General features: G+C 62.5%; 1 protein-coding gene across 4 annotated transcripts in view; it reads left to right on the top strand.

The window, feature by feature from the left end:
* The window catches only part of ABCA3 (ATP binding cassette subfamily A member 3), a 40,288-nt gene extending 25,671 nt beyond the window's left edge, over positions 1-14,617 (top strand). For 3 of the 4 annotated variants that reach the window (XM_038540712.1, XM_038540713.1, XM_038540714.1), the window contains 15 exons: positions 139-237; positions 1,194-1,380; positions 2,260-2,563; positions 4,339-4,612; positions 7,251-7,455; positions 7,771-7,990; positions 8,297-8,455; positions 9,150-9,322; positions 9,881-10,009; positions 10,093-10,287; positions 11,834-12,021; positions 12,482-12,652; positions 12,920-13,110; positions 13,264-13,337; positions 13,730-14,617. In XM_038540712.1, the coding sequence (XP_038396640.1) occupies positions 139-237; positions 1,194-1,380; positions 2,260-2,563; positions 4,339-4,612; positions 7,251-7,455; positions 7,771-7,990; positions 8,297-8,455; positions 9,150-9,322; positions 9,881-10,009; positions 10,093-10,287; positions 11,834-12,021; positions 12,482-12,652; positions 12,920-13,110; positions 13,264-13,337; positions 13,730-13,861 (2,701 nt within the window). In that variant the 3' untranslated portion in view covers positions 13,862-14,617. The remainder of the gene's footprint in view (positions 1-138; positions 238-1,193; positions 1,381-2,259; positions 2,564-4,338; positions 4,613-7,250; positions 7,456-7,770; positions 7,991-8,296; positions 8,456-9,149; positions 9,323-9,880; positions 10,010-10,092; positions 10,288-11,833; positions 12,022-12,481; positions 12,653-12,919; positions 13,111-13,263; positions 13,338-13,729) is intronic. The other variant, XM_038540715.1, reaches the window with a different exon arrangement.
* The last annotated feature ends 341 nt before the right edge of the window (positions 14,618-14,958 follow it).

Below are 14,958 nucleotides of genomic sequence, written 5' to 3' on the forward strand. Positions count from 1 at the left end.
AAGGGAGAAACAAAGCCCGACACCAGGGTTTTGCAGCGGCTTTTCAAGGACTCAGGTCCCTGTGCTCTCCCCGACAACACGGAGAAATGAGCTCTCTCTAAATGAGAAGCGGCTCTTCACTCGGGGTCTTGTTTCCAGGTTCGAAGGCCTATTTGCCAAGCTGGAGAAGCACCAGAAGGAACTGGGGATCGCCAGCTTTGGGGCCTCGGTCACCACCATGGAGGAGGTGTTCCTCCGGTCAGTACACACGCGTGTCCAGCGGTCCAGGCACAGTGCTTGTGAGACACGTGACAATGAGGCCGCCCTTACTGGCCGCATCCCATGCCCGCCTGAGGGGGTCGGCCAGCTGCGGGGAGGGCCCCTCACTCCCTGCAGCGTTCCCCATTCCCAGGCAGGGAGCGCCCCCCTGAGCTCAGGTCTCCGGAAACACATGCCTCCCCTCCCCCCCACTCCCATCGTGGGGAGTGTGCAGGCACCCCGGGGGCCCCATCCAAGACAGTGGGGGCTGGACAGGCTCCCAGGACTACAGCGGGGGGCGGGGGCTCAGGACCACACCCGTGTTGACCAGACTCGAGTGCTGACCTGGCAGATAGAGAGCGGAGAACTAGAAATACAGAAGCAGGTGTGAGCTCAGGGTCTTTCAGTGAGGATCCCAGGACCTAGACCAGGCAACAGAGCAGCGAGTGTGTACATAGTGTGCATGAATGACGTGGCTCGTGGGCATCAGGGTGGCTCCGGGCCCCTGCGGCCCAGCACCCAGGGGCCTGCCAGCCTCACTGCTTGTGCTCTGCACATACTGGCCATGCTGGGCCTGTTTGGGTGGCCCCTCCCAGAGCACACCCCTCTGCCTGCAGGCCTCAGCTTGTGCCCACAGCAGGCACTACTACCCTCCGGGGCTCCCGCTGTGCTCCCAGCCCCTTCTGCCCCTCCGGAAAGCCCTGGCTATAAATGCTGGCTTCAAGCCATCTCCCAGGGCGACCGGGATCCTCGTGGGCAGGGCTCTGGTCTGGCCGTCCGTCTCTGCTGGACTCTGCTTGGCGGCGGTGCCCGGTGATCTGGTAGCATCTATTGATGAGCCAGGGAAGAACTGAACCGCCAGCCAGTAGGGCCAAGGATGTGCTCCTCCTCCTCCCACATGGACAGCCCCCCAGGAGGAACCGAGTGGTGACCGGGCCTCCTGTGTCTCGGCGCAGGGTCGGCAAGCTGGTGGACACCAGCATGGACATCCAGGCCATCCAGCTCCCTGCCCTGCAGTACCAGCATGAGAGGCGGGCAAGCGACTGGGCAGTGGACAGCCACCTGTGTGGTGTCATGGACCCGACGGATGGCGTCGGCTCGCTGATCGAGGACGAGTGCACCACCGCCAAGCTCAACACCGGGGTGAGTGCAGAGGGCTGGGCCAGCCGGCACGGGAAGGCTGGGGGACCCCTGAGCCCCATGTGTTCATGCCCACGAGGGCAGACGAGGACTGCGGAGTGTCAGTTCACTGGGAAGAGGGCACATCACAAGTCATGTGGTCCTGGCAGGGAGAAAGAAAGATCTTTTATTTTTTAAAAGATCTTATTTATTCATGAGAGACAGAGAGAGAGAGGCAGAGACACAGGCAGAGAGAGAAGCAGGCTCCGTGCAGGGAGCTCGACGAGGGACTGGATCCCGGGACCCCAGAGTCACGCCCTGAGCTGAGGGCAGATGCTCCACCACTGAGCCACCCAGGATCTCAACCCAGAGGATTTTAATCGAGCAAGTGTAATTTCACCTTGTTATAATTGGGCCGCCGACAAACAAACATGTCACGTGGTTCTCATGGTGCTCCGTGTCCCCATCCTCCTCAGTGAGGCAGAGGGCAGCATCGGCCCGTCTTACAGACAGAGCACCTTGGCCTGGGCCCAGGTGGCACGGCCAGCAGGTGGCAGAGCAGGACGCTGACCCTGGTGCCCGCACTTGCAGGACTGCAGCCCTCTGCCCCCCTGTGAGTGTGGCCAGGTCCTCCTGCCAGGATCAGGGGAAGGGCAGAGGCCTCGGCTCCCCCGTGGAATCACAGCTGGTCCCCCGAGACCCCATGACAACGAGCCAATGAGACCCCCCCAGGCCCACGTCAGGACCTGCAGGGACATGTTTGCAAGAAGCCCGGGGGCCTCAGGGCACACATGTCAGCCCGAGGCCCCCAGGCCTGTGATTGGACCGTGCCTGCTGCTGGCGGGCAGGGTTCTGATGCTGGCCCTATGTGACAGCCATGTTGCCCCGTACCCTCTGCCACAGCTCGCCCTCCACTGCCAGCAGTTCTGGGCCATGTTCCTGAAGAAGGCCATGTACAGCTTGCGCGAGTGGAAGATGGTGGTGGCCCAGGTCCTGGTCCCTCTGACATGCGTCACCCTGGCCCTCCTGGCCGTCAACTACTCCTCTGAGACCTTCGACGACCCCATGCTGGAGCTGACCCTGGGCGCATACGGCAGAACCGTGGTGCCCTTCGCCATTCCTGGGGCCTCCCGGCTGGACCAGCAGCTGTCGGAGCGTTTGAAAGACATGCTACAGGCTGAGGGCCAGGAACCGCGGGAGGTGCTGGGTAAGGGAAGGCCCCCGGCCCAGCCCAGGTCCTCAGAGCCCAGCTTCCCGACCCAGGCGCTGTGGGCCTTGGGGGCGGTTAGTTCCTTGCTGACCTGCACACCATGGTCCCAAAGCATCCCTGGCGTTGCCTCCCCGCAGCCCCTCTGTTAGGGAAGCAGACATGCCTGCAGACCCTGCCGCTGGGGGAGAAGGCTGGCGCCCTGAGTCCGGGGAAGACGCAAGGCGGCACCCAGGGCTAAAGTTTGCCAAGGTAGCCTGTTTTGGGGCCATTGTAGGTGAAACATAAAACCTCCGTTGCCCTTTTTTGTTCGCCAGGCTGGTCACGGCACGCGCTGAGGTGACACAGTGCTTTCTTCCAACACGTCAAACCAAGACCCTCCGCGCCCCAGGTTGTGGCCATGGGACACTGCCCTGGGGTTCGAGCAGGCCTTGTACTCAGGTTAAACAGGACGTGTACACGGGCTGGCTCAGTTCACTGCCCACCGCCACGTCCTGGCGATTCAGTACACGGGGCGGCCCCAAATCTGGGCAGAAGTCAGGTTCTTGTTTAGACAGCTGGATGCCCCCAAAACAGGCCAGCCCTGCAGTGGGCACTGCTACCAGGCAGGAGCTCGCGCAGCCCCGCCCACCACCGTGACCCCAGTTACCTCTGTGGAGGCGGTGGCAGACACCCTTGTCACGCCTTGTTTCCTGGCTGTCACCCAGCTTCAGGGCTCTCAGGGCACATGGTGGCTCCAGGGCGTTCAGGACATGGCCTCATAGCCCCTGGCCTGGGTCCTTCTGGGAGGCCATTGTGTCCACTTCCTCGTCAAGTGCGTGACCGTTGGGTTTGGCCACCGTGCAGTCTCGTTACACCACATTTAAGGACTCGAGACTGTTTTCCCTGTGTAACAACAGCTGCGGCGGGCCTGGGCAGAGCCTTTGCAACAGTCCACGTAGGGCTCGCTGGCACGTCCCCGTGCCCTCACCGACCCTGTGTCCTGCAAGGCTGTATCCTTGTTGGCCCCATTTACAGCTGTGTGAGAGGCAGGGCCAGGCAGTGAGCGCGTGTGCGGGCGCATGTGATGCTGGACCTGCAGCCACCACGAGCGTAGGGCGGACCCCAGCGCCCCGCATCAGAGCCCCTCCTCCCCACGCGTCCGCCACGGAGCTAAGTGAGGGCCAGCAGGTCGGGGCGGGCCATGGCTGCGCAGAACCCGAATGCCCGGAGGGGCCAAGACCTCAAGTGGGGGTCGGCTGGGGTGCTTCAGCTGACCGGGAAACGCCTCACTCCCTCGGGCCGATCTTTTTAAACACCGTCCCTTTTTTCTGATTATGAAAGGGTACTTCCTCCATAAAAACTGGAAAACTAGGAAAACAGGCAGAGGTCCTGTCCCATCGCGCCCCCTGAGGGCCGCCCGTCCCTCTCCCCTGGCCACCCCGCCCCTGTGCACCTGCTGCCCCCCCAGCGGCCCATCAGCCCTGCCAGGTCTCCCCTTCAGAGCCTCGCCTTCCCCTGAGCGGCTCCTCCCTGCCACACCAACCTGGCCCAGGCTGCTCCCGTGAGCGTCCCTCCGGAGGCATCTATGGGGCAGAAGAGGAGTCAGTCCGTCGGCTACGGGGTGCCCGCTCGCCCTGCAGCCTCGGACCCCACTGCTCCCATGACATGGACCCATGGCCGTGGCCCCTGTCTGCACGAGTAGACGTCCTTCCCGCCGTTCCCGCAGGCCTCCCGAGCTCCTCAGGGCGGCCACCTCGGGCACGCGCCACTGACCCTGCCATTGCCTCCCGCAGGCGACCTGGAGGAGTTCCTGATTTTCAGGGCCTCGGTGGAGGGAGGTGGCTTTAGCGAGCGGTGCCTGGTGGCCATGTCCTTCAGAGATGTCGGTGAGCGGACAGTGGTCACCGCCCTGTTCAACAACCAGGCGTACCACTCCCCGGCCACGGCACTGGCTGTGGTGGACAACCTTCTGTTCAAGCAGCTGTGTGGCCCCCGGGCCTCCATCGTGGTCTCCAACTACCCCCAGCCCCGGAGCGCCCTGCAGGCCGCCAAGGACCAGTTCAACGAGTACGTGTGCTGCCCGGCCTCCTGCCCCTCTGCCAGGGCCCCACCCCACCCAGGCACTGCCTGGGGCCACCAAGGGTCGTGTAGGTGGATAAAGCACAGTATCTGCCTTCTGGAAGCTTCTGGGTTCTGGCCAGGGAACCCCCCACCCCACATCTTCTCAGCCTTCCATCCGCACCCTTTCCTTGGATAGCACATAAGCTAGTGAGACCTTGCCCGTATCCAGTGAGGTCTCCCGGGGGTTGTGGGGGACTTGAAGGGGGGCCGTATCCTCTTCCCAAATCTGTCCCCAGTTCCTACTGACCGCTGTCCCCAAGGGTCCCAGCACATGACCAGGACGCAGAACACAGTGAGGTCAGGTGTTGCTGCCCAGGGTGACCTCGAGTCAGGAGGCCCCGTGTGCATCTCTGCTCTCAGGCCGTGTCCTGCCCTGCTGTGTGGGGGACCCTGGTGGCACAGCGGGACCGCAGGGTCGGGAACCACGCCATTCTGGGGAGTGGCCTCCACTCTGCACCCTGGGGGGATAGGCCCATGGGGCCCTGGGGTCCCGGGTGGGGTGGTCGACAGCCGCAGGCGGGGCAGGGGGCCATGCCAGGGACATCGGGAAGGGGCAGCTCCCCACTGGTGGGCTCCGGATGGGGAGACCCGCAGGTCGGCCTCAGTGTGGTGGACGGGGCGGCGGGAATTCTGGTTTGTGTTTGCAGCTTTAGGAGATGTCATTCTGCACCTGTTTTGTAATGTGCGGTGGATTGGTTGTCAGGGCCTGGCTGTCAGCATGTCTGATGTGATTGGCACACAGGGTTACGTTAGTTCCAGGTGACCTTTCACCACGCAAGTCGACTTGGCATCCCCCCTCACACGTGGGTAGCAAGTTTCTTTCCAGTGGTGAAGGGCTTTAAGGTGGTCTCTCTGAGCACCTTTCAGATACGCCATCCAGTGTCACACCTGTAGCTGGGGTCACCTGGCTGCACCTGGCATCCCCAGGACATAGTTACTTCATGACCGGGAAATTTGCACGTTGATACCTCACCTGCTTCACCCACCCCCACCCCTACCCCCACCTCCACCCCCACCTCTGGCAGCAACCAGTTTGTTCTCTGGTCAGCAGGCTGCCTTTTGTTTAAGATTCCATCGGTTAGAGAGATTTATGCTATTTGTCTTTCTGACTTAATTTAGCCCAGTGTTCTCAGGGTCCATCCACATTGTCACCAATGGCGGGATGTCCTTCTTTGTCACGGCTGGAAAGATCCTGTCGTGTACATCCCGGGTTTCTTGATCCGCTCACCTGTCGACACTCAGCTGTGTCTGCCTCGGCCATTGAAAGTAGCCGCCGCGAGGGTAGTGGTGCAGACAGCACTCCAACCAGTGATTCTGTTTCCTTTTTTTTTTTTTTTTAAGATTTTATTTATTTTTTTAAAAGACTTATTTATTTATTCATGAGAGACACAGAGAGGCAGAGACACAGGTAGAGAGAGAAGCAGGCTCCATGCAGGGAGCCCGATGTGGAACTCGATCCCGGGACTCCAGGACCAGGCCCTGGGCCGAAGGGAGGCGCTCAACCCCTGAGCCACCCAGATGTCCCTAGCAAGTCCATTTTCTGTAGATAAGCCCTCGTAAGTGCAATTGCAGGAACATATGGCGGTTCTGCTTTTAGCTTTTCGTGGGGCATCCGTGCTGCTCTCCGGAGCAGCTGGCTCAGGCTGCGTTCCTACCAACAGTGCACGAGGGCTCCCCCATCCACATCCTCCCTAGCACCTGCTGGCCGTCTGACCACTGAGGTGTCCTCTCGTGGTGGCTTTGATTTGCATTTCCCTGGTGGTTAGGGATGCTGAGGACCTTCTTGCCTGCCTCTTGGATGCTCAGTATAATTTTGCTGAGCATTCCATGGTGCCCCACAGAAGCCCTGTGACACAGCGGCCACTCCCCACCCCTCTGTCCCCTCCTCCAGGTGGCCTCCATGCTGTCTCTGCCTCATGGACTGGCCCGCTCTGGGCATCTCGTATGGATACAGTCATATAATAAGAGGCCATTAAAAAAAAAAAAAGGAAAAAGAGGCCTTTTGTGACTGGCTCCTCTCCCTTATAAGGCCCATCGTGTTGTACTGTGGATCCATAATGCCCTCTTTCCGGCCAAATGACATCCAGGTGTCGAAGTACTGTTTGTTAAGACAGACGGTGCTGGGTTCTGGAAGGTGTCGCTGGCCAGCGATTTCAGAATGTGGAATGGACCCAATGTGAGAGATGAGCTGCCTCACGGGTGCCTGACCATGGGGGTCTGACCCGGGCAGAGCCAGCTGCGTGTGGGGGTTCTTAGATGTGGGAAAGGCAGGTGGGTCGGGGGTGCATGTCTGTGGGGAGCAAGTGCCCAGCGATGGATTGAAGGCAACTGGGAATATGCTGGTGTCCTCACTGGGGACAGGAAGCCCAGAGGAGGAGCCATTCTGGGGGGAATGGGACTTTCCTCACTCCAAGACCACCCCACACACACCGGCTCTGGGATTCTCTCTTAAGCCCCCTTCAGGGCGAGGCCCCTCCATCACATGCTTTGGATAGTGACCAAGGACCCGTGAATGTCCCCTGCCGCCTGGACTCGCTATGCTCTGTCCCTGACCTGCCCTGTCCTCCCCCCGAACCTCCTGCAGAGGCCGGAAGGGATTTGACATCGCCCTCAACCTGCTCTTCGCTATGGCTTTCCTGGCCAGCACATTTTCCATCCTGGCAGTCAGCGAGAGGGCCGTCCAGGCCAAGCACGTCCAGTTTGTGAGTGGCGTCCACGTGGCCACATTCTGGCTCTCCGCTCTGCTGTGGGACCTCATATCCTTCCTCGTCCCCAGTCTGCTACTGCTGGTGAGGGCTACGTGGTGCCGGGACCCTCCCCTGCACGTTGGTGGGGGGCTTGCCTTCAGGGGCCCCCCGCACAGACCGCAGCTCAGCCTCAGCCCTGGGAGGAAGGCAGGGAACGGCCCCTGGCAGCACCCCTCAGCTGTGCTGCACCCGCCTCCGCCCCACTGTGTGGCAGGGCCCCGGAGCGGGCTGCCCCAGGGACGGCTCCAAGGGCGAAGGGGAGAAGGGGGCAGGTCATTGGGGGTGGGGGGGGTGTCCCAGGGCTGGAAGCCGCCGTGGAGACAGGGCCCCCAAGCCGCCTGCCCCTGTGCTGCGCAGGTGGTGTTCAAAGCCTTTGACGTGCACGCCTTCACGCGAGACGGCCACATGGCGGACGCCTTGCTGCTCCTCATGCTCTACGGCTGGGCCATCATCCCTCTAATGTACCTGATGAACTTCTTCTTCTCGGGAGCAGCCACTGCCTACACGAGGCTGACCATATTCAACATCCTGTCGGGCATAGCCACCTTCCTCATGGTCACCATCATGCGCATCCCAGGTGGGGGCCTGGAGTCCAGCCTGCCCGGCGCCCCCAGCGCCCTCTGCCCCAAACCTGGGCCAGGCCCCTCTGCCAAAGGTGGCCCTCCCGGGCCGGCAGCACTTCTCCCTCCCAGTTTCAGAGGGGCGGGAGGGGGAGGGGTGCCCCAGAGGCGCTGTCCCGGGAAGGCCTGGTGCTGCACCTGGGGGTAACACCGCTGGGCATCCCGCCCACACACACAGACAGGAACCCACCCTCCGAACCTGAGGACCCTTCCTGGGCGTCGTGTATCCCCCAGTGCTGACTGGTCTGCACTCCTCCCTACAGCAGTAAAGTTAGAGGAGCTTTCCAGAACCCTGGACCACGTGTTCCTGGTGCTGCCCAACCACTGCCTGGGGATGGCCGTCAGCAGCTTCCATGAGAACTTCGAGATGAGGAGGTACTGCACGTCCTCCGAGGTTGCCGCCCACTACTGCAGGAAATACAGTGAGTGTCCCCCGGGCCGCCCTCTCCCCGGGACCCTTGTCCTGTTCCGCTCTGCAAAGGGGCTTCCCCCGCCCCCCATGCTGCCTGGCTGACCACGTCCTGTGTCACTCTGCCCATCAGGCATCTCTGTATCTCAGTCCTCCCTCTGCCTTTCTCTCGCAAGGACAGCTGTGCTTGGATGCAGGGCCCCCCCCTAAATCCAGGATCTTCCCTTAGGATCCTTAACTTGTCACATCTACAAGGACCCTTCGATAAGTGGGGTTGCTCACAGGTTCTGGGGGTCAGGACGTGGACGTGTCTCTCTGGGGCCTCCTTTCAGCCTACCACACGCCCTTCCCATGCCTGGAAGTGTCTTCAGCAGTGGTCAGCTGTCACCGCTGTGACCAGGGCGGGGGGTGGGGAGGCACGTTTTCATGTCACAGTGCAGCCCCCCCGAGCAGAGAAGGAGCACGTGAGTGAGCAAGCGAGGGCGTGACCTGGTCACTTGTCACAGGCACCCCGGGCAAGCAGGCAGTTCTTAGGGCTTCCAGGAGGCCTCGAGGAGCCCAGGATGCAGCCTTGGGAAGACGAGGGGACCTTGTGCTTTCACAGCCTCCGTGGGGGCGTCTGCGTGTGGGCCCCTGTGGGTCTAGAGAGGGGCTTGGGCTGTGACCCGGGGCCGGAGGGCACCATGCTCACTCCCTTGCCCACACAGACATCCAGTACCAGCAGAACTTCTACGCATGGAGCGCCCCGGGGGTCGGCAGGTTTGTGACCTCCATGGCTGCTTCCGGCTTTGCCTACCTCAGCCTGCTCTTCCTCATTGAGACCGACACGCTGTGGAGGCTGAAGACCTGCCTCTGTGCCTTCCGGAGGAGGTGGGCGCTGGTGAGTGGCTCCAGGGTGCTCCGCACGCCCTACCTCCCTGCAGTCGGGGAGCCCCAAGGCCCTGGGCAGGACGCACGGTAGGGGCCGCGGTGCTCCCCGGCGCCCTGGCTCTCCAGTCCCGGACCCTGGGGCCTTCACTGCCTCCGTCTTGGCAGAGGCTGTCCAGGCTGGCTGCCCTCGTGTGTGTCACATAGATCCCATCCCACAAACACACTTGGAGGAGGCCGCGCTGGGCGTCCACGGGAACGCAGGGCGGGGCAGCTGCTCAGACCTGTGAAGACCTCCCTGATGAGCCTCTGTGCACAGAGTACAGTCTCCCCCACCCTCAGCCGAGTGTCTTGGCTCTCTCGGTGCATCCTGCACCATCGCCCTGCACCGTCCTCACTCCTTGGCAGGCTGTGTCTCCCTGATGCTCACGTCAGCCTAAGTCCACCCGCTGTCCTTGTAAAAGCCCCGAGGCAGCACACAAGCCATCTCAGAGACCCCGCCCTTTGTCCCATGGAAAAGGACCCCCCTGAGCAGGAGCTCACCTGTGGGGTCTCTTTCTGGAACAATTAGACAGAAGGGTACGCTCAGACGTCAGCACCTCCTGAGGACCAGGATGTGGTAGATGAAAGGAACCGGGTCCTGGCCCCCAGCATGGACTCTCTGCTGGACACACCTCTGGTTATCAAGGAGCTCTCCAAGGTAGGCTGGCCCACCAACACCGGCTCCGGCCTACGCGCCCCCCCATTGGCTGCCCCCAGGCCCCAATGCCCGGTGCCCTGCAGGTGTACCAGCAGCGGGCACCCCTCCTTGCCGTGGACAAGATGTGCCTCGCAGTCCAGAAAGGGGAGTGCTTCGGCCTGCTGGGGTTCAATGGAGCTGGGAAGACCACGACTTTCAAAATGCTGACAGGGGAGGAGACCGTCACTTCTGGGGACGCCTTTGTCGGGGGCTACAGCATCAGCTCTGAAATCGGGAAGGTGGGTATAGCCGGGGAAGCAGGGATGGGGCTCATGTCCGGCTCCCAGCTCGTGGATGGTGGGACAGGCAGTGACCAGGGCCCAGAGCGAAGCAAGCGACAGGGAGGAGAGGGGAAGGCAAGAGCCCCAGGCCACGGTCTCCGTCGGAGAAGCCTCTCCTCTGCACCTGGGGCCAGGTGCTCACAGCTCTCTGCGGCTGTGTGTGCAGATCTGTGTTAACGGTGTCCTGGGTGCTCAGAGCAGGCTTCCCCCCAAGAACCAGAGCTGCATAAAATGCCAGTGACCGGGCACGTCAGTAAGGGCGTCATAGAGCCCGCTGCATGGTGAGGGACCCCGGCCAGAGTCTGCAAAGGACGATCCACGTCTGCAAGGGGGTACACTGTGCTCCTGGCAACCCAGGCTTGGGTTTCAGGGCCCATTGAGTGCAGGGGAGAAACTGAGGCCTGGGACTCCCGTGGGAGGGTGTCATGGGAGACTTCCTGCATGTGGGGCCAGGTGCGGACGAGCCAGGCGCCCTCCCGCTCCCTGTACCCCTGGGGGTCTGGTGGAAGGCCCGCTACTGAGGGGAGCAGAGCTGGGGCCTGTGCCTCAGGGGCCACCGTGTGTCCCAGCTGGCGGTGGGGCTTCTAGTCCGCCATGTCCGTGGAGTGCAGCACGCACCCTCTGGAAGGGGCCTTCCTCTGAGGCCCCCAAGAAGGCTTCAAGGTGTAGGGCCAGTGCACACATGCAGAAACAAAGGAGACATGCACGGCCCCATGTCTGGAACCCGCAGACGCAGGGCCTCACGGGAGAAACAAGGCCCCCACTTCAGATTCCCAAAGCCCAGACCCGGATTATGAAACACCTGCGTTTACCGTGTGCGGAGAAATAGGCAAGATTAGAAACACCGGCAGGAAAGAGGAAACCAAAAACCACGTCCTAGAGGTTGGAGAGGGAGGGGACCCGTCCCTGCGTTCAGTCTGAATTCCAGGGGGACGGAGAGCACGGGACAGGTACTGAGTGATGGGGCAGCGGCCCACAGTGTTCTCAGGCGCCTTGGACACAGACTCTGGGAGCTCAGAGCCCCCAGGAGGTGAGGAGAGAGGGACCCTGAGTCTGGAATCCACTGACCGACCCCAGGCTCCCCAGCCCGTTGCCAGCAGCTAAAAAGCCGGGAGACCGTGCGGCCACATGGGGTCTTGGCTCCACGCACCATCCGACCAGGTGCCGCCCCCCCTCCAGGTGCCACAGATGAACCCCGCTGCAATTAGAGGGAGAAGGGGAAGGGCCTAGCGCGCCTGCACAAGTGGTGACACATCCGCAGGCATTGTCACGTCTGTCCGTTCTTGCTCCCGCCTCCCCCACACACTGTGGCCACCTGGGCTCCGGCCCCATCTGGCCTCTCGGGGTGGGGCGGGGTGTGTGCCCGGGGCGCCCCCAGGCTGGCCAAGGCCCCACTGTGTCCCTGACAAAGTGCAGCATGGTAGCCGCCCCAGACAGAGACGCTCGCAAAAACCTGGAGGGGCCTCCTCCGACCACCGCCTCCTCCCTGCGCCCCCGCCTCCAGGTGCGGCAGCGGATCGGCTACTGCCCCCAGTTTGATGCTCTGCTGGACCACATGACGGGCCGGGAGACGCTGGTCATGTACGCCCGGCTCCGGGGCATCCCCGAGCGCCACATCGCTGCCTGTGTGGAGAACACGCTTCGGGGCCTTCTTCTGGAGCCGCACGCCAACAAGCTGGTCAGGACGTACAGGTGTGCCTATGCCCTGGCCTCCTCCCTGCACGTGCCCCAGTGACGCCGACGTCTCCCAGGGTAGAGTTGGCGTCTCCCTTACTCTAAAGCTGGGGGCGACCAAACAGGTCAGGGGCCGGAGCACCCCCCCGTTGACCCAGGATCGATTGGGGATTTGACGGCGTGACCCACGCAGCACGGATGAAGGGGGCTACCCTGCCAGTTCCTGCCACCCTGAGGCCAGGCCAGCGGCAGGGCGACGTCACGCCCCTGTCAGGCCCCCTTCAGCACAGACAGGTGGCGTGGACTGACCTCCCTCAGCACAGCTTTATTCGGGGGCCCCCACAACTATAAGGCGGGCTTTCCAGGCACGCTCCCCATTCCTATTCACCCCGGGGCGCCCTGCAGTCACGATGCTGGGACATAGGCAGCCCAAGCTGACCATCAGCCTCGCCCCGCCCACACACCCCTCTGCTCCCAGTGGCGGCAACAAGCGGAAGCTGAGCACTGGCATTGCCCTGCTTGGGGAGCCTTCGGTCATCTTCCTGGACGAGCCATCCACCGGCATGGACCCCGTGGCCCGGCGCCTACTCTGGGACACTGTGGCACGGGCCCGCGAGTCGGGCAAGGCCATCATCATCACCTCCCACAGGTAGAGCCAGGGTCTCCGGGGGTCAGTGGTAAGAGCCGGGACAACGTCTGGCTGGGTGGGGCCAGGTGGGCAGAAGCCCTGGCCACCACGGGTGCAGACGCTGTGAGCAAAGGCCCCAGCCTAGCCACGGGGGGCCACCCTCTACACGTGGGAGTCAGGAACCGTTTGATCTGGCCGCCGCACCGGCCCCCTCTGCGCGAGCCTCCAACGCAGTGGGCAGGCCCCGGCAGGCCCGGCCCTGTGTCAGGCCTCTGCTCCCCTCCCCAGCATGGAGGAATGTGAGGCCTTGTGCACCCGGCTGGCCATCATGGTGGAGGGGCAGTTCAAGTGCCTGGGCAGCCCACAGCACCTCAAGAGCAAGTTTGGCAGCGGCTACTCTCTGCGGGCCAAGATCCGGAGCGACGGGCAGCAGGAGGCGCTAGAGGAGTTCAAGGCGTTTGTGAACCTGACCTTCCCGGGTGAGTGCCGCTGGCTGCTGCCGAGGGAGGGCATCCGGGCCTCATCCCTGCCAGGTGCCACGTCGTCGTTGCCCCAGGGAGGAGGGCCGTGATTCCAAGGTCCCGGGCCCTCCAGCCTGGCCCTCAGGGGGACGCAGTGTCTTCTTCCTGCAGGCAGCGTCCTGGAAGATGAGCACCAGGGGATGGTCCATTACCACCTGCCCGGGGCTGACCTCAGCTGGGCCAAGGTGAGCTGGCTCCTGCCAGCCTGGCAGGGGCTGGGGAAGGCCCTCCCAGCAGTCACTCTGCCCGTGGGGGTTCTAGGCTCCTTCCAAAGAGGAGTCACTCACAGTGTCTGCTCTGGCACTCATGCTAACACTTGCTACGTTTGGAAGTTCATTTAAGGCAGAAAAAAATCGGTGCAAAAAAAGAAAACTGGCCCAGAGAAGGAATATAGCTTGACCAAGGTCACATCTGAGCTGGGAAGATTCGGGGGAAGGCTGGTCCCCGAGGCCTGCTCGTCCTGCACAGCCCCCTCCTCCCCCTGGACACCCCAGGGCCCAGGCTGGGGTGGGGGTAGGACCTCTGGGAGCCTCACCAGCCCTGGGCTTGTTAACAGCAGCTTTTCTGCTTCCGCCAGGTGTTTGGTATTCTGGAGAAGACCAAGGAGAAGTACGCCGTGGATGATTACTCCGTGAGCCAGATCTCTCTGGAGCAGGTTTTCCTGAGCTTTGCCCACCTGCAGCCGCCCGCCGAGGACGAGGGGCCGTGAGGGGCCAGCAGGGGTAGGGCAGGTAGGCACACAGGCGGGCGTCCTCTCCCTCCGAGTTCATCTTATCCTGCACCTTTATTTCCAATCACTGTTTTCTATAATGGACACGAGAACCAAGGCACAGTAGGGACCAGGGTATCGGTGTCCTCACGCTGGGAATCAGCATGCAAACATCCGTGTCGAAGGCCGTCACCAAAGCTCCTCTCTGGAACTCGGGACCCAGCCAAGAGCAGTCCAGCAGCCTATGCGGGCGGAGAGCCATTCAGGAAGGGGCTGCGGCCTTCCTGGGGGTGGACTTCCTGCAGTGCCCGTGAGGAGGGCGCCCGGTGACACTCCCACGTCTGCACACAGCATGGGGAGCCAGCAGGACGGTGGGCAGCAGGGTTCACCAGGTTGCCCGGAATGGAGAGAAAGTCGCCCGTGGCCACCCACGCAGGAGGTGCCGGCTATGGCTGGGCTCTGCAGTCCTGGCTTCCGGGGCTGGGGGGCGGGGGGCCTGGGAGTCGCTGCTCCATGGAGCGTGGACACGATGCCGGGTAGAGCTGACCCTGCACCCGGCACCATCCCACCAGCGTCTTCTAGGGTCAGCTGGCTCGGGGAGCAAAGGCAGTCCCTCGTTTCTGAGACCTGGCTTCTGGAGAAGCCACCAGCGGGAGGCCAGTTGGGGACCACTGCGGGACAGAGTAGCCGTCTATGGAGGATGCACCTCACACGCGGTGACTCTGTCCAGAAAATAAAGTCCGGGAGGGAACATGATGCTATCTGTGTGTAGTAACTTCCAGCACTCAGTGCCAAGAGCAATAAAGCCACGCGGGCAGGTGCCAAAGTACGTGAGGCCCTGGGCAGATCCACACTCTGCTCCCGCGAGGAAGCAAGGACACAGGATCAGTGCGGGAGGGGCGGGGTGGGGCGGCCGCTGGCACCGGGGCTGCTCGTGGGCTTTAGGCAGAAGAATCACCTTCCACATCACTGTGCTTTTTGTTTATATGCTCTTACGTCTACAATGGCTTTTGAAGATTTAACAGCAAGCGAGCATGTGCAGAGTGGGAGTGGGAGCCCACCCCGGGGCTCCATCTCAGGAGCCTGAGATCACACCC

This window comes from Canis lupus, chromosome 6 (assembly GCF_011100685.1).
Source record: "Canis lupus familiaris isolate Mischka breed German Shepherd chromosome 6, alternate assembly UU_Cfam_GSD_1.0, whole genome shotgun sequence".
Taxonomy (NCBI): domain Eukaryota; kingdom Metazoa; phylum Chordata; class Mammalia; order Carnivora; family Canidae; genus Canis; species Canis lupus.